General features: G+C 36.2%; 1 protein-coding gene across 5 annotated transcripts in view; it reads right to left on the bottom strand.

Moving 5' to 3' along the window:
• The window catches only part of Nova1 (NOVA alternative splicing regulator 1), a 121,342-nt gene that overhangs the window by 5,115 nt on the left and 90,376 nt on the right, over positions 1 to 25,851 (bottom strand). For 3 of the 5 annotated variants that reach the window (XM_041658313.1, XM_041658315.1, XM_041658317.1), the window contains 3 exons: positions 19,996 to 20,162; positions 12,691 to 12,762; positions 1 to 738 (listed from right to left, as the gene is read on the bottom strand). The exon at positions 1 to 738 is cut by the window's left edge and continues 5,115 nt beyond it. In XM_041658313.1, the coding sequence (XP_041514247.1) occupies positions 1 to 738; positions 12,691 to 12,762; positions 19,996 to 20,162 (977 nt within the window). The remainder of the gene's footprint in view (positions 739 to 12,690; positions 12,763 to 19,995; positions 20,163 to 25,851) is intronic. The other 2 variants (XM_041658314.1, XM_041658316.1) reach the window with 1 other exon arrangement.

Raw genomic sequence — 25,851 nt, 5'->3', positions numbered from 1 at the left:
GCCATCTGTGGATTTCTCTGTCCCTAGAATGGCACTGGCAGCTAGGGGCGAGGCAGCTCCAAAGTATCCATTGGTTGCAGCAGTAGCAGCAGCCAGGCTACCTAATGCAAATGTCCCCGCCGTTCCACCAGCTGTGCTGCCGCTGGCTGAGGCTTCACTGGCATAGGTGGCCAACAAATTGGCTGCTGCTGCTGCTGGGTTGGCACTGGCAGCTGCTGCAGCCAAAGCCCCCGTTGCTGCTGCTTGGCTGAGCCCTAAACCTAATGTGTTGAGATTATATCCATAGCTGGCTAATGTATTAAGTGCAGAGGTGATGGCCACCAGGTCATTGCCTGTGAAGCCAGATAAAACTGCTGGGAAGGCTGCAACGCCGGCAAGGTTAGCGTGTCCTAATAGCCCTGCGGCTGCTGCGGCAGTTGGTAACACTTCAGCAGTGTTTGCATAAGGAGATCCGGTCGGATTGGAATTTGCCACTGGACCTGTCACATTGGCATAACTGATATTGAGACAGCTGCCACTCTGTGGATCCTCTTGTATCTTCTGGATGATAAGTTCAACAGCTTTTCGGTTTTGTTCAGGTTCTCCACTCACAGTGACAACCCTCTCTTGCAAGTTGATCCCATCGGGTTTCTGGGAAAGCTGCACCCAAGCCCCTGACTGCTCCATTATAGCCTTCACAGTAGCACCTCCCTTCCCTATTATCAGACCTGCTGTGCTGTTGGGAACTATAATCTTTACCTGTAATTAAAAAAAATACGTATAAATAATACTTCTGCTTTGTGCACATACATTATATTACTTTGCTAACCTAGAAAAAGTACAATAATAAATTGATAATTAGTTTAAACATAATTTATTAAGATCGAAATACCACAACTTTAAAGTGACTTTTATCATAGTTTAGTAAAACTACCTTGTACAATGAGGGTTTTCAAAGGAAAAAAGCGATCTTCAAGTCAAAACTGTTAAACAAAAAGTTCCTGGAATCTCTGCATTTTGCAATACAGTCTATGGAGAAATGCCAGCATGTCAGAACACAGGGACTTATAACTATACATCAATGAGAATGTTTTCATAAAGCTCAAAATTTGTAATGTGGTTGCTGGCTCTTCATCCTTTGCAGCCTAAAAAAACTCTCTGCTTTGAGAAACATGAACAGGCAGTAGAGAATTATGAAAGCAAATTTACCAAAGACAGCAGAAGAAAATACCACTTAAACCTTTCAAAACATTAATTTCATGTTCCTTAATACCTAGTCATTTTGGGTTATTCACAAATATTCTATTTTTATGGCTATATTTAGAGGTAAAGATCAATAAAATTATTATTAGTATCTTATATTTTCAATTGGATATATAGCTATTTAACTTTATAAAAAAATGATCACCAAGTTAGTAATAAATATTTAAAATGTTTCTTAAGAGGATTTGAATATTACATCACCTGAACATTTTGATTGTGTGATCTGCTGCTTTAGAAGACACAGCTATATTTAGAAGCAGTGCTTGCTACCCTGTCACCAATTGCTGAGGAGAAATGTCTGTCGTCGCCGGTGTTTACAACAGTCCAACGTGGCCATTTTGTTCATTTACACTGAGTGAGCAGCCACAAGAATCAGCACACCTGGCCTTACTTCATCACAATAAAATGATGTTGTATGAGTGTACGACTGTGTCATGTCCATAAACTCTAAAACTGGAACAACTAGATACTGACTTTGAGCTTGGATTTGTTGACATCCCATCTCTATCTATGACCCCTTCCCGGGCACTTCAAACCAGACTGCGGTCACTGACAGGGCACTGAAGTAACGTCTTTGTTCTCCATGTGGGGTGGAGGTTAGAAAGGGTGGCTAAAGCATCTCTAAAATCTGAGTGAAAGTTTAGTTTTTGTAGCCGAGTTCTTCTGAACTTCATTAGCTAATTTTCAGCAAATATCATCATTGCTGCCTTTAGAACACAGATCTGCTAGGGACATTTGAAAGGCAGTCTGTGAGGTCTGGTCATTCTGTTCCTGAAGGCAGCAAGCAGGAAACATATACATCCATGTTCCAGAGTGCATACATTTGAGTGTGTTTATACATCTTACACAAGGGCTTGATTTCCTTTACACATAGAAAATATTGTCTCATTTTATTTAATTCTTTCATAAAAATAACTTTACTATTGAAATCTAAAGAACACAAATACAAAATCACTTCTAAGGGTGCAAATATATTCAAAATTCTAAACTAAGTTAATTTTATTTTATGGATCATATTAGAATTTTTTAATAATTATTAATTTTAGTACATTTTTCTCTGAAAATTATTTGTCTTTAAAAAATGAGTTTTGACCCTACTGCATGTACTGGCTTTGTGGGAGCCTAGCCTGTTTGGATGCTCACCTTCCTAGACCTGGATGGAGAGGGGGAGGACCTTGGACTGCCCACTGGGCAGGGAACCCTGACTGCTCTTTGGACTGAAGAGGGAGGGGGAGGGGAGTGAGGTGTGGGGAGTGGGGGGAGGGGAGGGAAAAGTGAGGCGGGGAGGAGGTGGAAATTTTTAATAAGAAAATTTAATAAAAAAATAAAAAATTAATTGTAATGCTAACCCTAATCACACCCTATTCTATTATAAAGATGAAATAGAGCAAACCTTAAGTTTTATCACACATATGAAAATCCTGAGAAAAGTTTATTAAAATTCTCCAGTAACTCTTCCTAGGAAGACCCTGTAGTGAACTACCCAGGTTCTCTCAGTCTGCAAGCTTCTCTAGGCTCTGCCACAACTGCTCTCACCTGCTTCATCATCTCTAGGGCTCCTGCCTTGGGAAACAGTCATGGCATCCCTCACTCAGTCCACACCTCAGCTGTGAGCTCCTAAGTATAGCCTGTACTCACTGTTCGTCTGCCTTTGCCTTTGCTCTCCCGTGACTTCTAGCTGACTGGCAGCTTTTCTCTTTCTTTACACTGACTTTTCTGTCCATGTATGTGTTTTCACCTGCTGAAGTCTAGGGTAGCACACAGGCAGTTTAGCTGGAAAAATAACCACACCTCATACCCGATTGTGTCATTGTTCCTATATTTCACAATATGTTACTTCTCCTACGCAGATGTTAGCACAAAAAGGCATCTTCCTGAAGGTCACCATCCTATCTGACTTTACTGTTCCTATTTGTACCTGGTTTAAGTTACACATGGGTAATCATCAAAGAAATAAAGCAAAAGATACATTTGTTTTTTTTTTTTTTTTCCGGTGGTTATTTTTATTTATTTATATATATGAGCATTTTCTTCATAGCAATAATTCTAAAACAATGACTTCGAGAGGGAATGGAGCTGGGGAGACAGGATAGAGTTGGACGTAGGATAGGAGTGCAGGAAAATTATGAAAAAGAGGAGCAGGCAGCAGGTAAGTTAGTCTAGGAAGGCATAAGAAAGTGATTCCAGCCATGGGCAACCACAAACCAAGCTTCTTACCAGAGAATTATCCTGGAGTTTATTTTTTTATTTTTTTTTTTAATTTATTTATTTATTAAGGATTTCTGCCTCGTTATCCTGAGTGAGGTAAGCCAGACCCAAAAAGAGGAACATGGGATGTACTCACTCATATTTGGTTTCTAGCCATAAATAAAGGACATTGAGCTTATAATTCATGTTCCTAGAGAAGCTAAATAAGAAGGTGAATCCAAAGACAAACACATAGGCATCCTCAGGAATATTAACCTTCATCAGGCGATGAAAGGAGACAGAGACAGAGACCCACACGGGAGCACCGGACAGAAATCTCAAGGTCCAAATCAGGAGCAGAAGGAGACGGAGCACGAGCAAGGAACTCAGGACCACGAGGGGTGCACCCACACACAAAAGATACATTTGTACAGGAATACAATTATTTAAAAGATGACCAGCCACTGACACAGAGAGACATGCGTATGTGCATGTATAAAACACCTGACACTGGGCTCGTTCTTGTTTAATCAAAAAGATTAATTTGTTTTATGTGTGTATTTTGCTTGCCTGTGTGTAATTGTACTGTGCACATACGGTGCCTGCCGAGGCCAGAAGAGGACATCACACCTTCCAGAACTGGAGGTGCAATTTTAAGGCTTCTTCGGGATTGTGGGAACTGAATCCAGGTCCCTTGCAAAAGTAGAAAGCACACTTAACTGTGTGTCTCTAGTCCCTGACTTTGGTTTCTTAAATCAACAGGAATGTTTATAATTCTCAAATTCTAAAATTTCAGTTTACATCATGTATATACTGAAGTGGTCAAAAGTTAAGTACAGTGATGTTTAAATCTTATCAGAAAATCCCTGGAGCCAACACTAACCGGATTTTAGTCGGTTGTAAATCCATCCCTGTCATAGACAAACAAATACAGAACATCTGCCTCATTCCTATGTGTCCCCTTATTTTCCACCACGTTTTACAGTTTCGTAAAAGCTAGTGGTTAGCCTAGGTGAGCCATGAAGATGTAGTCAGATGGATTTCAGAGGTCTAGCACTGAACGTTATTTGATTAAGTGGTGAGAGGGGTCAGTAAAAAGATGGCTCTATGTGGGTGTCTACTGACCCACTCAAGGAGTATGACTGTCCCACAAAGGCCCCTCCCTTTTGCTACAAGCTTTGCGTTTGAAACTCAACCTATACGTGATACATATGAGGTGGTGTCCCTAGAAGTATTATAAAGCTTGTACTTCATTTTGTTTCTTTTCCACACTTCGCTTTCCCTTCTTTCTATAAGCTAATCTAGGAAAGGGAGACAGAGAACCTCTTTTGTTTGTGCGACTCTGGAAGTGAAATAAAGTGAACAACAGTTTCCACCACATTCCTACAAGCAGGAAAATACAGCTTAGTACACTTATTTGATGGGATGCTTCTAAAGCATTCTTCTCTGTGAATGACATCAATTAAAGGTCACATGACAGCACCGCTTGGTGCAGGAGGAAGGAGGGGAAGGGTGACAAGCACAAGCTATACGGTTACTGTATGACTGGGGACAGTTACACAGAAGGGAAAGCTGCTAGAGCCAACTGCAGGGAATCAGAGAAGTTGTAAAACGATACAATATGGCAGAGAAATCTATTTTAAGTCAGAATAATTTAGGGTAGTCTTGCTGCTTTTTAAGGAAATCTGATTTTACTAAATTGAAGCTCTGTTTATAGAAGAAGGGCTATTTACAGTGCTCACAGGCTAAATCAAAAAAGCCTACTGTTATTATTATTATTAAAGTCTCCCCCACATCCATTTGGGTACATAAATACTAAAATAATTCTTAATCCTGGTTAGTAAAAAAGGGCATCTGAAAAACTTAGTTTTTTGATATGCAAATTAGGGCTCTCAATTTATTATTTTTCACTGAATTCAATATTCAACAAAAAAAGTAAAAAAAAAAAAGCTGGGTGGTAGTGATGCCTTTAATCTCAGCCCTTGGGAGGCCAAGGCATGCAGATCTATGTGAGTTCAAGGCCAACCTGTTCCACAGAAAGAGTTCCAGGATAGCCAGGGCTACAAAAGCAAAACTCTGTCTTGAAAAACCTCAAAAAAAAAAAAACAAAAAAACAAAAACAAAAAACAAACAAACAAAAAAAAGAAACCAAAAACCAAAAAGAAAAAACAAAAACAAAAACAAAACCCCACAAAACAAAACAAAAAGCCCGAAAAAGTGAAGCATGAAAGTAGCTGTGAACGAGTCAGAGAGTGGCGTCACTGATGTAGATGATGGGGAGAAAGGAAGAGACGTGCGGCCAGAAAGGGGCCTATTCTGGACATTTTCACTTCAAATGTCTATTAGACACTAAAGTGAAAATGTCAAGCTGATGAGTGAAGACGACTCTGGGAATTAGAAAAGGTTTGAGAGTTAAAGAGAGAGTACTTTGCATTGTAGAACTATATAGTTTCATCCAGATAGGGAAAATACAAAGATTGAATGAATAATGATCAATAAAGTATTAAAGGGGAAAAGATACGACTTTTAAAATCACCAAAAGAATTGGAGTAGGAAGTTAACTACTGCAAGGCCATATTATAAACATGCATGTGTGTACACACCTACACCTACAATAACAGTGAAGTACGAAGGAGGCATGTGGGAAAAGCATCTACTTAATCTAGTTCCACAATTTTTGGCAACAACAGTGCAAAAAATCTTAAAAAGCATATAATCCGCATGTAAATAACTCCAGGGAAAGATATATAACCATAGTTGATGTTAGGCAAGTCTACTAACACAACCTCGGACAGAAAAAGACCTTTTGAATAACATTCCTTTGTACCTTAAATCATATTACCTAGCAAGTCTCTCAATCTTAAACTAATACCCACACTAAAATATTTGTAGGTATCAAACTCTTCAAACATATATGTGTTTCATTATGCCCCCCCCCATGAGCTATTACACTAGAAACTTTAAAGTAGCTTTGATATGAAGCTGGGCTCAAGCACTTTTGATATGGTAACTATGTAAGATAAAAGTTACATTTATTATATAATAATTAATTTGGCATAATTTTAAAACATGAAAAAATGGCCAATTTAATACAGTAAATGAACACCCTCTGGGACAGAGGTCTCTCCCCAGGGATCCTACCTGCCATGCACTAGCTCATTTCAAGATTATAATTCAGAGCATTTTGCAGCTCAGAGGCACATATGATAGTAAAACTTTCCCTTGAGAAACTTCTCATTTCTAGTTAACACATAATATGTATCAGAATTGATATATAAATTTCCATCCATTGTCATTTTGCCATGCTAACTTTTAGGAGGAAAGACATTGCAATAAAAGCCAGTAATTTTCATATTTCTATCATTACCGTAATGGATTCAAACACAAAACACTGCAGATACTTTGTGAGCATTAAGAAGAGAGGCATGTTTCTTACAAACGTACTTTTCTCTAGTTTATAGACAAGAGCTGTTGTAGACCAGTTTACAGTAATGAATCTTTTCCATTACTTTCATAGATTGCCCACATAACAGTCTGCAATACCAGAAATCCTTCAAGAACTGATCTATAAAGAGTAGGAAAGTGCACCTAGAAATCTACACCTCAAATAGTTCTTAGCTTCCTGAGATCCTTAAGAGCTTGTCACAGTGCTTCCTTTACCAACGCGTGTGAACACTTCTTTCTGTATACTTGCCAACATTTGACTTCTAAACACACATAGTTTCTGAATCTGAAACATGTATATCATACATACTTACATAAAATTATCTATCTGGGGAAAAGCATAACCTCATGACACACACTGCTACCCATCTTGATGCTTGTAAAACTGAACATATTTTTACTGGACATTTCTATTCCTTTATCTGTAAATTACCTTTCTTGATTTTCACTTGTTTTTCTATTGAATTATTTTTTTTTATTTTTTCCACAGGAATTGAAAAGCACTTCATATATCAGAGATAATACATTGAATGTATAGAAGGAAAGGTGACAAATATTTTTTAAGTCTAAACTTTTTTCAATAAATCAATTTCTCCTATTTGGTTTACATTATTAGAGACAACTCCTGGGCAAAGTTTCATTTGAAGGATTCTATAAAACTTCTACCTAATGTGAGTCACTTGACATGTACTTTTTCATATCCTACTATGCTCCAGGTTCTGTTTTATACATTAGAAACTAACATGGAGAAACATGTCATATGTCATATGATGTAACATTCTAAAGGAGTGATGGGCACATAGTATACAACAGATGTATTAGTAATGAAGTTCATAGCACTCCCAGGACAGCAGAACAAAGAATAGCATGAAAAATGCAATCAGAAATGCTGGTGTGAGAGGGAGACTGGACAGGCCTACTACAAGTCAGTCAAATGGTCTTCTGGAGTATGTGGTTTGTAATAGTCTTGAAGCATTATAAGTTTTTAACCAAACAGATCTCTGAGATTAGAATTTCACATGCTGAAAAAGCAAGAGCAGAGCACTGTGGGAGAAGCTACCAGTGTCTGAAAGAAAGGAAGAGCGACTGTGTGGGGAGAATGTCCAGAGTGAATGAGAGGCTAACTCATGATCAGATAGAAGAAGCGGTGTGCTCAGAGGCAGATAGAGCCTAACAAGTGTCCATGCAAGTTTGGGTGCATTGGCTTTTACCATGTAAATTGGCTTAAAACATTCAGATGTAGGCAAGAGAATAAAGTTTAAAAGGAGAAGGCCTAGGGTGGTTGTTGCAACTGTTGGACTTAAGGTAGCAATTAGTTTGTTAGATGCAGGCAGTCTGGGATTGTACTGTGAGGGGTGAGTTCAAGGTATTGGGGACCTGAAGCTTAAATTATAGGAAATATTTGGAAAATTATAAATTTAAACCATAAACATTAAAATATAGTAAGGAGCTTGTATGAGCCTTCATAAAGATTCTGTTAGTTCATGGTTGCTGTGGTTTGGGGGAGGGTTTTTGTCTTCTCCACAATTCATGTATTGTAACTTGACCCCAATGCAACAGTGCCCACATTTTTTGGGCTTTGACCTCATAAACAGGCTACTACTGCTATTTTATGTATGTTTTCAGAAAGGGCTTCTCTTTCTTCTGTCACGTGAAGACATTACATTGATCTCTTTTTCTGTCCCTTTACCCTCTGCCATGTGAATATTCTGCAAGAAGCTGTCAATAGATGCTAGTATCTTGACTGTGGACTTTTCAGATCTGCATCTTTGAGAAATGTTTTTTATACAGTAATAAGTAAGGTATAAAAGCAGCACAAAATCCAAAAGCATGCATTCTGCATATAACAGCACATAAAAGGCAAAATATATGATGCTCACAAGACTAGGACATTCCATCACTGAGATGGGGACAAGAGTAGGAACCAGTAACAGAGCAGGAACAGGATCATCATGGTGGTGTAGAATCCTGGACACTAACTACAGTTGGCATAAAAGTTATGTAACAAAATGGGACACACACTGCTGACAGGTCAATGAACATGTGGACTGAGAACACCTGGAATTAGCAGTGTGGCTACCACTGATGTTCACTGCAGGTATGGTGTAATGGTGGTGGTAAGAGCCTGCCTGGAGTAAATTTAGGAACAGAGAGAACACAGGAAACAGACTGGAGACAATACTTGGTGACTTTGGCTATGAAGGACTAGAAGGGGCATTAGTTTGTGAAGGAAAGGGTGATAATGAGAAGACAGTTCAGTATTTTAACATGGGATACAGGAATGGAAGGGGCGGAGGGAGGGAAAGTCCCAGGGTGAATATATTCACAATATGTTGCATACATGTATAAGAGGGTCAACATTTAAATTAAAAGGACAGGAAAAACAGTGCATGCAGATTGGAATATGTCCATGGAGAGTCAAAACTTGACAAAAGGTACAATTAAAGAGAAGATATCATTCAGCAGTAGGGAAAGCATATACCTATAGTATAATCAAAATAACTGACTTTGAGCAGAGAGAGAACTGACTGTGGAAATAATAAGGCAAAGGGCAGGCATGTGGAGAGCTGGTCTAGTAAGTGTTGGCATCAGTTTATGGAAGGTCTCTTGATGGTGTCATTTCAGTGAAGTACGTGTAAGGTTAAACCTAAGAAAGGAGAAGCAGCAAGAATGGTGGCGGAGAAGGCCTGCACCTGCTATCGGTCACCAGTCATCACTGACTGTCTAATAAAACCACTTATAAAATCATGGCCATATGATGAGTAAAATAAGCATCATCTTGGAATTGATAAATTCCTGTGAACACTTGTGAAAGTTTAGCCTATTCTTTTGGCTTTATATTTTCTCCACTTGGAAATACTAAATATAAAAAGGCGCAAACATTCATTTTAAAATATGAAATACATAAAAAGAAAATAAAAGTGTAGGAGTGTTAGCTTTACCAACTTTTCTCGATAGAGATTGCGGCCTTTCACTACCAAGCAAGAGCAACTGCGTGCTCTCCAGATGCTGACTACAGAACTGAGCTAAGGGCAGTGATTTTGATCACAGAAATACGTTAGAAATAGACAACACTAGCATTAGATTGTTGGTAACTCAAGCACTTTAAATAAGCTATTTACCAAGTAATTTACTTTTAAGGAATAAGATTTTTCACATTTCCTTCAATTGAACACACTCAGCCACTGCACCTCTGTGAGAAGAGCTGGGGATTTCCGTAACCGCCCTGAGAAAGCCCAGCATATGAGTTTCACATGGGACTACTCAGCAGGGAAAGGGGAAGACAAGGTCCTCACCACACAGTTTGCTCTGCTGTTCACATTCGCTATCACTTTAGGTTTCTCACACAGTGGGTCTACAGTTTTTTGGGGGAGTTGCTACTGAACAACAGTGTACTCGGAATGGGATTCAAGGAATCATGCTAAGGCGGCTGAAGAGTAAAACGGATAAGATTCAAGGGCTGAACACGATTGCAGGATGAAAAGTGTGGAATGGTGCCTTTGCAGAGCAAGCACAGGCTCTGAATGACTCCTACAGTTTTCATCTAGATTTTCTGCATATTTACCAGTCACTAGTGCTCTTCTGTTTATCAGTAAGTAACACAAACTATCTCAAGTGAGAACGTGACCAGAATTCATTTGGCCAATACTTATTAGAAAACTAAACAAATGTTAGTTATTTGACTGGAATCTGTCTTACTTATTGCAGTTTTCTTAGGAAAAGATTTCTTCCCCCTGCCTTTACAGCAGGATTATCATACAACATATAATACATGGCAGCAATTTTTTAATCTAATACAGAATTCCCTGACATTCTCTATTTCTATCAGTTATAAGATTAAAAACATATTTAATAATAGCTGAATAAATACAAACTAAGATAAAATTAGTACATATATCTATATGATATTTTCCTTCTATAAAGTTTAAAAATTGTTACACTGAGCCATATTTTCCTAACTGGACTATATTTAAAGACATAAATCAGCAAATTAATTAGGGCAATTCACAAGAAAGGACTGGGTGTAGGGCACGTAAGGTGTGAGTAAAGAAGGATGACATTCCTTTGTCACAGCCATTTGGGGAGAACCTACCAGGAAGGAGTACAGGAGTTACAAGTCACTAAAACTAAATGCTATTGGTAAGCTATTATTCCTTGAATAAATAAGGATTTTGCTGTTCTTCTTTTATCACGTGCTTCATGTGATCCAGAAGCTATGCTTCTTTTTACACAAACAGAAAAAAAAAAGACAAACAAACAAAAACCCCAAAACCAAAGAAAACTGTATGAGTAACAAAATATATAAGCACAGTAAACAGAATATTTTAACACAGTGCCTATATTTCAAATTATTTCAATAGCAGATTTGACAGAAGCAAGTGTGATAACGTATCTGGAGGGTAAAATAAAGCATTAATAAGAAAGTAGGTTAGTTGGCCTTTTAAGAAATCATTTTTATAAAAATCCACGTTCATAAACGTAAACTACATATTGAATTTCAGAGACAAATTTCATCGACTGTTTTTCTACTTAGCATCTTACTGTGAGAAAAATCACTGGTCTTGCTTACGCTGTGCTCCTTCATCCAGCTTTTGCTGAGAAATCAAACACTAGTGGAGCATAGGAGACATTGAAAACAAAAGGCAGGCATTTCCTTGGTGAGATTCTACGCCACAGACCTAAACAAGAGGGCACCGAAGCAAGAGGGCAGCCCTGGATGCTCTCTTCTCACCTGCACACGACTACGTTCTCCAGAGAAATGCGATGGATCCATCATTCTGATGTGTCCTAACTGTTTCAGGGCCAAAGTGACAGGATTATGACTCTGTGTTTAAAGGAAGCTTCATTCCATAAAAAGAAAACCAAGCTCCACCTGTAGACCAGCAACCTAACATGGTCTAGATTTACTTGTCATTTTATTTCTGTGAGATTAAAAATTACTAGAATCTGTCAATAAGCAAAATTATGCTGGTTGCTTTAAATTAAATAATATGTGGAATGCCAAGTGCAACATATGTAGCAATACCTTGTTGGCCAACTAATAAAAAATATTTTAAAATATAAACTGTTAATATTTAAATAATCTCAGAAAGACTAAAAAGAAAAGTGAAAATAATAAAGTACTTCTCATCTAAATAAAACTCAACTCATATAAAATGCAAATGTGTTGGAACATCTGAAGAATTATTTTACTCAACAAACACATTTTTGAAGGCTGGCTTGCAAATATTTAGTTTCAAAACACCTGTCAAATCAAACTAATAAGATAATTCTCATTGCAAAGTTTGACGCTCTTGCAATGAAAGTAATTAAGAAAATATACTGTGCCTGCAATTAATAAACAATGCTAAAATGACAGCAATTTTCAAGCTAGAAATGCTGATTGTTGATTGTGTTTACATAGTAAGGCCGGTCTCAAAAAGTAAAATGATATTCACCTTTAAAGACATATATTTGCTCAATTCTATAACCTATGTGGACAAGCCTAAATTATTTGTAAAAGTTCTTAGAAGATAGACTAAAAGAAATGAAAAAGACCAACTCAATAATTAATCCTCAGGGCTATGAAAAGTGATTACAGTTAAGAAGTAGTCCAAAATTCCAATTAAACCTACTACCTGAATATTTGTTAATGACGTTAAATGCATGTAAAATTAAAAAAAAATGATTGCTATTTATTTGTTAGATTCTTTGAAATCGGATCATGGTGCATACATATGAATGAAGGAATAAATCCTTAACCCACCATCATCGTTTTCTCCGGTTGGCAGGCAATCGCTGTGAAAGTGTGGTGTAGATGAAAGGATGATACTGTACCTGGTTAGCTCTGGAGGTGGTCATGGGGTCAGATGGAGAGGACTTGGTGGTAGTTGGGGAAGATGGCAATGTCTGGGAACAAAGCAGTTCAGGAGCAAATCAACCTTTATGAGCCTTAAGCTGATCATCAAACAAAACAAAACGAAATAAAATGTAATATAACGAGAACAAAATCCTATGACAAAAGTTTTCTCCTAGTCATTCAAATTTAATGGAATTTAAGATCAACTGAGTAACTAATACATGTAAATATGCGTGCATAAGCATGTAAAAATAAATCCATGACTTGAAATCATGATGGTGACTGACAGAAACTCACATGAGATCTAAAGGCAGCCTGCCCCTATGCATGGACAGCAGGCCCACTTCTTCCCCGCTAATCTGCTTCGGGGAAAAGAGATGTCAAAGAAAATTCAGGAAGTTAGATGAATACAATTGGAGAAGTCATTTTCCTATCAATGAGTAAAGTTGGAGATTTGAAGAAGGGGTGAGATGAAGTTTACTTTGGCATAAAAGTATCCACCTACTTAATAGTTGAACACCACCACCAAGCTGATTCCACATGAATTTAGGGATCCATGCATAAAAGCAATTTAATTTGAAGTTCTGAGTTCTTAATATCACATTATCTTCTAAAATATTAATTTTAATAAACTTAGAGCCATCTGAAAATGTAAACATTAACCTCATATTAATAAACATGTAACTAGCAGCATTATCATATTTTATCATTTATGCTAAATGGTACATTTAAGATAGAAAAAAGTATAATATATTATAGCATTGTCATCCTATGTTCAAAATAAACACAGATATTATGAACTGAAGTTTCTGTCCACTTATAAGCACATACATATGTACAGAGATGTACACACAGCAAATCATCCAAGTTCACAGAGTCATTCACCTGGGTTCTTCAGAGGTCTTTAACAAGACAGTTTTAACGTTTAAGGGCTTCAGATGTTTGTTTACGTATCATATTGCACTTAAACATAAATCATGGCTAGGCAGGGATCTTTAAAAGTGTGTTTCTTAATGGGCAAATGGGATAGTTTTCTATAGCTTAGACAAGCCTATATAATGGGTATTATGTATTACCTTGTTTCGTGTCCATCAAAACTACTGAAATATGAACAAAGGCCTAACCTTGGAGGTTTGAAAGTTTGAGAAAAAGTAAGTAAAAGTGTTCATATATCTGTATTTATGGGGTCAGAACTGCCAATTTGGATAGAGCAGTTGAGAATAAAAGCGATGGTGATAAATTTGAAAGCTCTGCCAACTCACTGCCTTCCACTGACACAATGAGACTACTTGCACCATTAGGCTGTGTTTCGAGAAGTCTTTCCCTTGAAACATTTTCTTTCTTAAAATTTAAAACAATTGGAGAAGTGGTAGACTTCATGTGGTGTTGAGATAGGAATTTTTTTCAAGTCACACAAAGAACGGGAAATGTTACTAGGTCAGGGGTAAAGCCTTCAGCAGGCTTTCAAAGTTTCAAATCTTTTCTATTTAAGGCACTTTATAATTAATTTTTGTCAGTTTTCTAGAGAAACATTATTTTCCATCATTAAAGGCCACTTTAATATGCACTTTTCTGTGCAATGAATATTGAGGCATTTTTAATGACATCACACTACCACGATATATGAGTTCAACATTAAAGGCTTCATTTTTTTCAACCTAGCTTAATAACATGGAATTATGGGTGGAGTCAAACACATTTAAGCATTTATTCTGCACTAAGTCCAACACTCACTCCAGATTTATGACTAAATAGATGTCAGACCTAGGGTTCCTTTCTTCCCATATAAGTTCATGTCATACCAAACCCAGATACCATATGTCCGTGGCTCATCCGAGATGGATAATAGCACTCGTTCCAGACACACACCCTCAGCGAGGTGCTTAAACAGTGCAAAGAGACAGATGTGAAAAGCAGTAACGTGATGTGGCTCAGGACTTGTAATAACTTAGATTCAGATGATCTGTCAAAATTTATTACTTCTCCTTAATATTCTCATATATTCTGAATATCTATTAATAATTGATGCAACTCCTATTCATCAAAATTGTTCTTACTAATTTGGTTGCTCTCCCTTTCTTCTATGAATAAAATAAATAATTTAAACTTCTGAATTATATTAATGTGCTTTAAATAACAAGGTTTTATCATTAAGCTTGATGATTAGATAAGAAGCTACATTTTCATATTTCACACAGGTGAGAATTACTCAAGTGTGCACTTATTTCAAGATCACGGCAAAGAGTTAGTGTCGTTTCTCGGGTGAGGTGTCTACATAACTCTAGAGGCAGAAAGATGAACAGCTTTCCCAGCTACTACTCAAACAGGCCCTTGGATGCATAGAATGCATCCTCTTTTTATAGTTGCAGTACTAACTATATTCTAAGCAATGTTCAAAAAGTTTAAAACTCCATGCTTTTTTAAATTCTAGAAGGAAAGCTGCCCCAATAAACAGATGAATATAAATATATTAAAACAATGCCTTTAATTTAAAGCTTACTATTATTTGGGCAAATGGAATAGTTGAGAAAATTGTTCTTAAGTCTGCAGATATAGACAAATCCATGTAAAGTGTTTTGAAATAAAATACAATTGTTCAATGATTTTTCTTTACTATTTAATAAGTAAAATATTTATAGTAAATTACTATTCAGTATTAACATAGTGATATACTTCTCAATAATATACATCATGAATATGTAATTAATTGAATATCCATGTAATATCAATATGGAGATAAACTTGTAATGTACAACATCTACAAAGCACACATTTTTCTAATCTATTTTTCCCTTTTAAGTAGAGATCATGAAGGACACAGTAACTTTTAATACCCCTTTTTTTCTATAGATAATATAGTGTGAATTATGTTACAGAAATATATATTTTTTTGAGACAGGGGCTCACTATATAGCATTGGCTGACCTAGAACTTGTGATGTAGACCAGGCTGACCTTGAACTCACAGAGATCTGTGTGCTTCTGCCTAAAACAATGTACTTTTTTGAAATATAAAGCATTTAGTAATATCAAGATTTTTAATTCTAGAGATTTAGTAAAATATTGATAAGACTAAATTTTAATAAATTAAGAACTAAAATTTTTTAACAAATTATATGATGAATTCATGTTAAAATGTGAGATTTTCTGGTCCAGAGACTATTACTATAAACAAACTCTAGAATAAATGCATCTTTACTTTAAAAGATTCTTTAACAATAAGTTGTTAAGAACATCTAATATTTACAAGTAAAGCAGGAACAGCAGGTCTCAGCTGTTCTAGCCATGTTCATCTGTCAGCCAGCCAATAACATTATTCCATAATCACCTCCCCAAGCTCCATGTTTTCTCTTAAATAATCCCTCTATACTAGTCCTTAAGAACAAAACATTTAAATGGCAACTATCCCTATAGCTTGTCATTTTTGATGGACACCCTACCTTTCTTCCAACATTAACATCTGATCCATTCATATCTGTTTTCCCACCAATAACAATGCCTGAATAAATCCTCAAAATCTGGCCTGTTTTATTCACAAAGAACAACAAAAATGAAAAGATGTCTTCACTTTTTAAATAATCTTTAAGATGAATTAATGGAGCTCTTTAAGAAAATGAGGAATAATCTTGTCGTCTATAATATTATTCTACCAAACACACAGGTCTTCCTTATCTGTCCTCACCTTACTTAACTAACATGAATTTTCTCTAAATCTTAGCACAGATACACCAAATCAGCCAGTCCTGTTACTAGTCAAGGGCTTTGAAAGCCTTCTTTCAAACTGCATCTTATCTCACCTTTCTAAAACAAACCTTTCTCCATCTTCCGTACCTAACTAGAATCTTCTGAGGTTTATGGTACACTGTTTAAACTGCACCTCTGGAATATAAACATGCTTTCATAGGTTAAGCAACATTACAAGACAAGCTAGGATGAAGTACAAAGGGTATAGTTTCACATATTTGGCAACTAAGTATTTAATAAATTTATGTTTGAATAAACGATGTTCAAAATTTGAGGAATGTTACTTTGTAAACTTATCAGAAAAGTAAAATTCTGGTCCAGTTTTAAAAAGGTACTGGCATATATATATATATATATATATATATATATATATATATATTTTTTATTTTCGAGGCAGGGTTTCATTAGAGCTTTGGGTTCCTGTCCTGGAACTAGCTCTTGTAGACCAGGCTGACCTCGAACTCAAAGAGATCCACCTGCCTCTGCCTCTCGAGTGCTGGGATTAAAGGCGTGTGCCACCACCACCTGGCGGTACTGGCATTTTTAAATGTAAGAAAATTCTTTAGGTTTCTTACTTTTCTTTTCCCTTGCACAGCTTGGCTTTACAAGGGGTCCAGAATTAAGAAATGAATAACCTGCATCTATTACACGAAGCTGGATCTCAGGCACTGAAGAAGTTCATCACTGTCCTGCATGCAGGACTTTTGAAATGAGCATGCAGGACACAAGAAACCTCACTAATATGATGCCATCAACCAAGAAAGATAGGGATGTATGGATGGAGAATTATGGTTAATAAGATGTACATAGTTGGTAAACTGTATCTAGCATACAGTGCAGGACATAATTGATTAGAAAACCACAACAGATAATGGGAAGTCAGCACTTTTAAAATCTGACTTTCTGAGAACCACATTTGACTTATGATTTTAAGTATAAATTATACATTAAAATTTTTAATAGTAAAAGTTTAAAATTGTCAACCTAAAACAAGCAATTAGTAATAATAATAATAATGTAAACACTAAGCAAAATTCATAATTTAATTTTCCCTTGAATCTGTTTATAGAACTGATATCTGGCTCTAACATTTCGTTAACTCCAGTTTTATTCTGTAAGTAACCTTCCGTAAAGGAATATTTGTAATTAAAACTTGAAAAGAAACTATTTTTAGGGACTAAATCCTAAAGCAAAAGCAAATACTGGATCACTTGTTCTGTGCAAAGTTCTTAGCAAGACATCTTCAGAGTCTGTGGATTAAAATTTAAACTTTTAAACAACAAGAAAGCCACTTTTTATCTATTCTATAACAAAATAATTTACTTTACAAATACTTATTCTATAATGTGTTAAGTGGCATCATTTTATGAGAAATAAAATAATAATCATTAAAATTTATATACTTGACAACTACTTTGGTCATTGTTTGGTAAGAAATAAGAAACTGGCAAACTAGATACCTAAAATGTTAAAGAGCTTTAATGTTGAGCATAAGAAGATGCATTACTATAGGTCAAAAACACATTTATCCTACAAATTTTAAGAAACTTGGCATAGGTTCTACATTGTACAGATAATGTGTGTTAAATACACTGCCTCAGCACACTTAAGGCTCAGTTCCTGCACTCTTGTAATGACTCACTGCTATCTGTATTGCTGATTTCATGAAAATGTAGAACTTAACAATAATTTTTAATTCTCTGAGTATCAAGGCATAAAAGCATAAAAAGCTTAATAAGTAAATATTAACATTTAAAACTTATCCTAAACATAATTAATATATGAACAAGGCAAACAAAAATCAGCAAAATGCTTTATAATCCTGGTGGCAGTCATCAGTGTACACTGGCCCTGCATACATGACCGCCTGCCCATCTCATCTATACAGCCATAGCTAAAACTGGAACTTCAAAAATGATTCAGTCTACTATTTGATACTGCCTGGTACTTGTGACTACATAAACATTAAAGGAAGTCTCATATTACTGTTCTAGATAGAGTTTTATATTATTCAACTCATAATTTTATGTCTATTTAAAAAGAGACATCAAGTGGTCACCTAAATATTTGAATGTTTAAATAGAAGTTACGGCAGAAAAGGGAGAATGGATGGTTTGGATTAAGGCCAAAAGCAAAGAGGGTGGATACTTCAGTGCTCACTCAGGACATTTCTAGCCCCACCTGATCTTAACTTGGATATCTGCCATCTAAGACACCTTGTTTTCCAATCTGATGAGGTCTCCGTATCATCGTCGAATCAAAAGACTTTGGATTATTTTGTATTTACCTAGCATGGATGAAAGAAGCGCTTCACACTACTAAGTGATTATGAATTTAAAAACACTAGTATATCCTTAGAGCTTTAAGGTATGTAGCTGTTGCCACATATCCATAGAGATACATTCCCTTAGAGTCTGAAATTACAGCTATCCAACACTGATGGAAAACAGTGAGAGCGTTCTTTATATGGAGTAAGAACTACTTTGTCATGGTTTAAACAAGGAAGTACTTTAAAAATAGATTATTAATAGATAATCAAATATTACTCTATAATTTGAGCATATAGTATCCAGTTATGAATTCAAAGCTGATATATGATTAAATTATGATAGGTTCATAGTACTGGTTAATATATTTTCAGTTCAGAAACATGAAATTAATAGAATTTTGAACTACGTTTCAAATTCATTACAATGAAAATAAGTTTTCTGTTAATTTATAAATAATAATACATCTATTCTAAAATCACAATTTGTTGATAATAAAACTAAGTCATAAATTAAGTGGCTAAAAAAAAGGGCAAAAGTAGACAATAATTATGGGCAAAACTATCAATATGTATGTCTAAAATATTTACAGTAGAAGAATCCGCCTTACTCAATATCAAGCAGTGTCATTTTCCTACGTCATCTCAAGTATTACTCAGTCTTAAAAATTCACAGTGCTTTTGTCATAAAAAATTATTTTGACAGAAAATTTCATACATTCAAATTTGACATTGGACCTTCATAACAGATATAGGTACTACACATGTGATACAAAACATAATGGGTGATCGCTAACAAAGGCCTGAACTCTAGCTGTACAGATTGACTTACGCACGTGTTGATAAAATGTTAGACATGGCAAATTAGCAAAACAGGAGTCTGTACACAATACCTATCCTGAGAACTACAAATGTCACTAAAGTTGGGCATTGGAAATGGGGAAGATAGAAATTTCATTTCCATTTTTTTATAATTCATTTAAGAAGTGTTATATTTTAAACAGAGTAGAGTTCCATTAGTTAATAAAACCCATAGCTGCAGAAAACATTCACAAGGAGTCACAGCAGTGCCTCTTTGTATATCTCTAATAAATGTAGAATTCAATTAATCAATAGCTTGATTTGCCAATCAAGGGCTGTGAAATTCTTAAAAAACTCAATGACAACTTTAGATAAGTTTAAGCCTTTTCCTGGCAGGACTAAACAGCTTCCCCTGGAAGGAACTCAGACTGCACTGTGGGTATTCCTCTCTCATTTCCCAACCGAGCACTCACTTGTTTGATGCGATCAGGGTTAACGGTGGTCTGAGGTTGTAGGATGCTGACTGGTTCTGTCTTGGCCACATTCTGGGGCATTTCTCGGATTTTTTCTGCAATGAATCCATGAACTGCATTCAGTGCTTCAACCGTTCCCTGGATCAAGCATACCCTCTCAGTGGTACCTGAAGACAGAAGACTCGTTTTCAGAAAATTGTCCTTTTCGTTTTACATTGAAACATTATGAAAGGAAGGCATAATGCTGATAAAATACTGCAACGTTGACAGCTTTGAAGTTCTAGTGTTCAATTGAAATTAAAGTAATCAATACATTTACTTCTTAAAAAATGTCAGAATTCATTCCCTTTTATTCTCATAACAGGCAATTGGGTTCTAGAAGAACCAAAGATCTAGAGAACAGAACTCATCACTCATTCATGGGGTAAATACTCATGCAGTACTCAGAGAAGGCCTTAGGACTAGAAGCTGTAACAGATAAGAATCCATGAAAATACCTTTTAAGGAGCTCATTTTTAAAAATCAGTAAATTATTATACTTTCTGAATACAAGAATGAATATCAATTTTATTGATGATGTACTTTAAATATGATATCAGGGACATATAAACAGGACTTAGATTATCTATGATACAGTATAGGAATTTTGTGGACACACCCTGAGGTCATGACAACCCAAGATTAGTTTTCATACTGTTCTGAGGCTGACTACAGCAGGCTTGACTTACAAACTGATTACACAGCCATTTCTTCAGTGATCCAAACCACCTGATGGCTTACAAATTGGAAATAAGACCTGCACTACAGTTCTCACTGGTGCCAGGATTTCAAAATTTGTGCCAATGTGTATGTACAAAATCGTAAAACTTCTAAGGTTAAAAAAACAATCACAAAAAATCAACGTTGCTTTCAAGACTGATGCAAACGATGTTCATAATTCCTTACAGACAGACCTGGATCACAGGACTTAGGAATAGGACTATAATTATAGAAATATCTAAATTATATTTTCATATTTTTGTTAATGAAAATTTCGATTTGTAAAAATATGTTTCTTGAGTTTCAGAGGAATTAAGAGCAAGCAGAGTTTATTTTTAAGGATGGATGGAACATAATGTGATCTGTGGATTTAGATTTTCCTGTTTCTATTAATCAGTTTAAGTTACTCTTGTCTATATTGATGCATCTTTTGGTCCTGGGGTAAACGATCAAGTTTATACGGACACCCAGGGGACACTTTACAAGACTGTATTAATTGTCTAGTAAATGACTGGAAAGGATTCCCGATCAATGCGGCTAATGCAAAATGTTCTTCAGGTTCTCAGACCACACAGAACACAGATCAGATTACCTCACTGCTTCCAGAGACACCACAGAGCGCTCTGGGGATGCCAAAACAGTCTGGCTTAAATGACGAGTTCCAAAGAAAGAAGCCTGGCACAACGTAACTAAACACTGTGTAATCCATGTTATTCTTAAGAGTTTTGATTTAACATAATATGTGTCTGACCACAGCAACCAGTGTTCTTCAGACTGTGTATACTAACAGAAAATAAATGGAAAACCCTGATTCATAAAGAAATAGAAACGCCTAAATACGACGTTACACAAGAGCAAGCGTGAGGCATTCTGAGGGCAGTTTACAGGGCCACTGTTGCGTAGACACACAGATTGCCTGGATCACACCCTTTCCCTTAGGACCATGCAAACAGGGAGGGCCCCAAAGGAAACTGCACAACACTGGGAGACTTAGCTGAGACGCTGTTATGTTCTGCTCCTGAATCCTAATGGCTTTGCACTCAGGTAACACAAAACCATAATTTTTTAGGAGAGAGTTTAAAAAAAAAAAGAAATCCTGTCAAGTATATGACCAAACTATGTAACACAAATGAGCCTATAAATCATAAAAGTTGCCGGGTTTTGTCATTTTAAAGGCTTTTAGACTCCATTAGTGTCTAAGTTAAACTGCCAGATATTTATCATTTTATTTGCTTAATGGCAGCATTTACTACTCTCTGCAACAGAGTGCAACAACGCTGAGACTCAGCTACAGGAAAAGGCGCACGCATCCTACCTAATGCACAACACAGGTGTGCAGGACACCACTGTTTCCACCCCACACGGCAAGACGGGTGTGAATTCACGGCATTCTGACTGATTTCATAATGGTCACTGTCCTTCCTTACAACTTTCCACTTCCTGTTTCCGTTCCAAACATCCCTCCCTGCTACTTTCATCTCACATATGGTAACAGATAAATTACAAAATATGTGTTCATAACAAGAAAGACCGTTGGCAAAGAGCAAAAACGATGTTGGAAATGGCTTAATGTTTCTATTTCAAAGGCAATATAAAGTATTTAAAAAACCACGTTTCTAAAAGAGGGTACAATCCTCAAGCAGATCATGGCAAATTCTTCACGGAAATGCAGTAAAATATATTCTCTGTGCTGCTGCGATTTTTTACCAGACCCTTAGACCAGCTCCCAGGTATTTTCTCACATGTGTCCTGAGTTTCATTCCTTTTCATCCAGCATACACTCTTCCTGCTTAAGATGGACTTCCTCTGTATACAGCATGCTTTTTCTCTTGGATATTTTCAGTGGTTAAAAACATTAACATAATTGCAACAAGACATTTCTATAAATTTAATGAATTAAAACTTAGGCAAAAAAGAGAAATTGGGAAAAATTGAATGAAAGGTTAATGGGAAAATGTGCATGGAAATTTCAGTATCTCCACTCGATTTTAGGTGTCAATACTAGCAAGATGAAACATTTAGAACCATACACTGCTGGGATGTAGGATCAAGCACAGCTCCTCTGAGAAGGGCATACCCCAAAACAGCTGCAATGAAATGTAACAAAACAGCCTTCCATTATAGTTACAGATAGCACTGAAATCTGAGAAACTGACCATACCAAAAGGAAGTCAAATTCCATAAGGATGTAAAATACATTTATTGACAATTCATACAGTTTTATAAGCAAATGAAATATTATTTTATAAAAAAGACTTGACTTAAAGATATTATGATCAAATACAATCTAGAATTTGATTGGTTCCAAATTTTAAAAAAAACTATGTAAAAGATAACTAAAGCAATGATAAAAAGTATTCATTATGTAGCATCAAAGGATCACTTTTAATTTGAAAAGCTCTGTTTATGGCACTCAATTAGATAAAAGTACCTTATTAACTTGGCATCCTTTAAGGAATTCTGGATGTCCTCCAGCTTCTTAACATCTAACCTTCAATCTCAGTACCTCTCTCAGATCGACTCGATTATTACCTTTTCTACAATCCCGCCCTAATCATCCATCACAGGTGTGTCTGGACAAACCCACTCTTCATGTCACTCCTGTTTGTCCTGTCAGTGACATTCGACACAGCTGTGACTATCCTGTTGCTGGAAAAAAACAAACCGTAAGTTTTTCTGGTTCCGGTTTCTCATTTGTTTGCTCATCTGCTGAGCAGTCACTGAGTCCTGACCACTCAAACACTACGGTGGAGGCTGAAGACACAGTCACGGCCATATCTCTCATGGCCTCATGACGTTCACAGTGCTCTTCCTGGGTACTATACACAAAGCATGAAAAGCACACAGCATGAGAACAAAAGGAAGAAAGTGCAATGGAGACTATCTGGGGCCAGAAACAGGCTGAAAAAGTATAAAGAACCATACTTGTCAGGCTTATCACCATACTCCTGTTACTTAGAACAGTGCTTGACCTACCGATGCCCCAAACTGCCTTCTAATACATGACTAGTGTCTAGGTTCCATGACATCGCTAAAGTAAAAAACACACATGATTGACTTAGAAGGTTGTTGTCTGATCTGCATTATAAAGTCAATAAATGTCTCTGGATTTGTAAGCTCAGCCAATACATGTGAAAATGAATTTTGGGAAGTGAATAAAAAAATAAACTACAATAAGTTATAAATAATCTCTATGTCCATAAAAAGGCTTTCAATAAAAAGAATTTAGGCAAAGGCATGAGGACATATAATGAATCACAGAACTTTATTTTCAAAGTTAAAAAAAAAACAAACAGAGCTAGCACATGACTCAGTGGGTATAGACACTCTCCCACAACCTGGTGAGCTTGAGGAGCTCTCTGGAACCCACAGAGGGTGTAAGGAGAGAAGCAACTCCACAAACTCTGACCTGAGTGAGGGCTTGCTCTGTGACACAGAAGCCACTTCACCAACACAGTATAACAACAACAACAATAATAAATATTAAAACTCTATTCATAATTTCCCTATCCCTAGCAGATTAAGGTTAGGAAAAAGCATGTTTCTTTCAATGCTTATTCATGATTTTACATATATCAAATTTTCTCTCTTTTTGTGGCTGCATAATACTTCATTACATACACAGAACATACACTTTTATACGATCATATAGACTCTACATTTGCAGCTTCTGAATACTGCAAGGATGCTTCAGTGATCACTAGTGAATACATATCTTCTTAGGTATCTATTTCTGATACTTTTGTGTATAAACAAAGGAGCACAGAATTTCTGGAAAATACGTAATTATATATTTAGTCTTTTTAAAGACTTGCCAAATGATTTTCTAAAAATCACACAACTTCACATCCTCTCTATCAGTGTAAGAGGGCTCTAATTTTCCCTTCTGTAGACAGCATTTAGGCTTCATTATTGTAATTAAATCTATACAAATGGGTGGGCAAGGCTCACTACAGTGAAACTGGCATTTCTCCAGGGCAGTTGGGCATCTTTCAAGTTCTTATTGTCCATCTTTATTTCTTTGCACAATTTATGGATTACATTTATATTATAGAGGTTTTGTAGTACTTCCAAAACAATATTTTCCATGCTAAAGATTGTCTTTTTATCTGATGATAATTTCTCTTGTGCACACAAGTTTTATTCGTTCATGTTTGTGTGTGTGTTCTTATGAGTCCGGAGGTGCACATGCCATGGTACACTGGTTGACTGTCAGTCCTCACCTTCCAACTTGTTTGAGGCAGAATCTTGCTGTTGGCTGATGCATACCAGGTTCACTGGTCTGTGGCCTTTCTGGAAGCATCTGTCTTGGTCTTCCCTGGAGGAGCTCTGGGATTACAGATGTATTACCACATCCAGCCTATGAGAGTTCTGGGTATTTGACTAGTTCTCTAACCACAGAGTCTCTCCCTAGTCTGCGTATTTAGTTTCTGATGAAATCAACTTTCTTTTATGTCTTATTGTTCTTACTTTTAGTACTAAATTAGGAATTTCACTCCCACACCCAAGATGGTAAAAGACTCCCTTTATTTCCCTACAGGTTTTTAGGGTTCTATTTCTTATAATCTCCAATGTTTTCAATTGTTATAATAGCTTTAGCATATCACATTATAACTAGATAAAGGTTTTACATGATGTAAAAATAAGACTTGGAAGTTTTTGAAAAGTATTCAATTCTTAAAAGTCATTTTTTGACACTCAAATCTTACTTCACTTTAACACTATTAAGAAATTGTAATTAAGTGATACATGATTACCATAAGAATTAAGGGTTAAATATGTGATAATAGTTTACATATCTTTAGTTGATTGTCTGTAGCTCAGAGCAGTTAGCTGGATGTCTTAGAGACCATGGACTAAAAATGACTGACTTATACTTTATGATCTTAATTTTAAAACTTTATCTCCAAAAATATCAAATTAATATCTTGCACTTTTGTTATTCCATTTTGCCTTTTTTTGAAGTTTATTTTGTTTGTTTGTTTTTTGTTTTTCAAGACAGGGTTTCTCTGTAGCTTTGGAGCCTGTCCTAGAACTAGCTCTTATAGACCAGGCTGGCCTTGAACTCACAGAGATCTGCCTGCCTCTCCCAAGTGC

Source organism: Microtus oregoni, unplaced genomic scaffold, assembly GCF_018167655.1.
Source record: "Microtus oregoni isolate MIOR12 unplaced genomic scaffold, Mior012 000009F_ref0000495, whole genome shotgun sequence".
In the NCBI taxonomy this organism is placed as follows: domain Eukaryota; kingdom Metazoa; phylum Chordata; class Mammalia; order Rodentia; family Cricetidae; genus Microtus; species Microtus oregoni.
The sequence above is the reverse complement of the archived record's forward strand: the minus strand, read 5'-3'. Positions and strand labels throughout refer to the sequence as shown.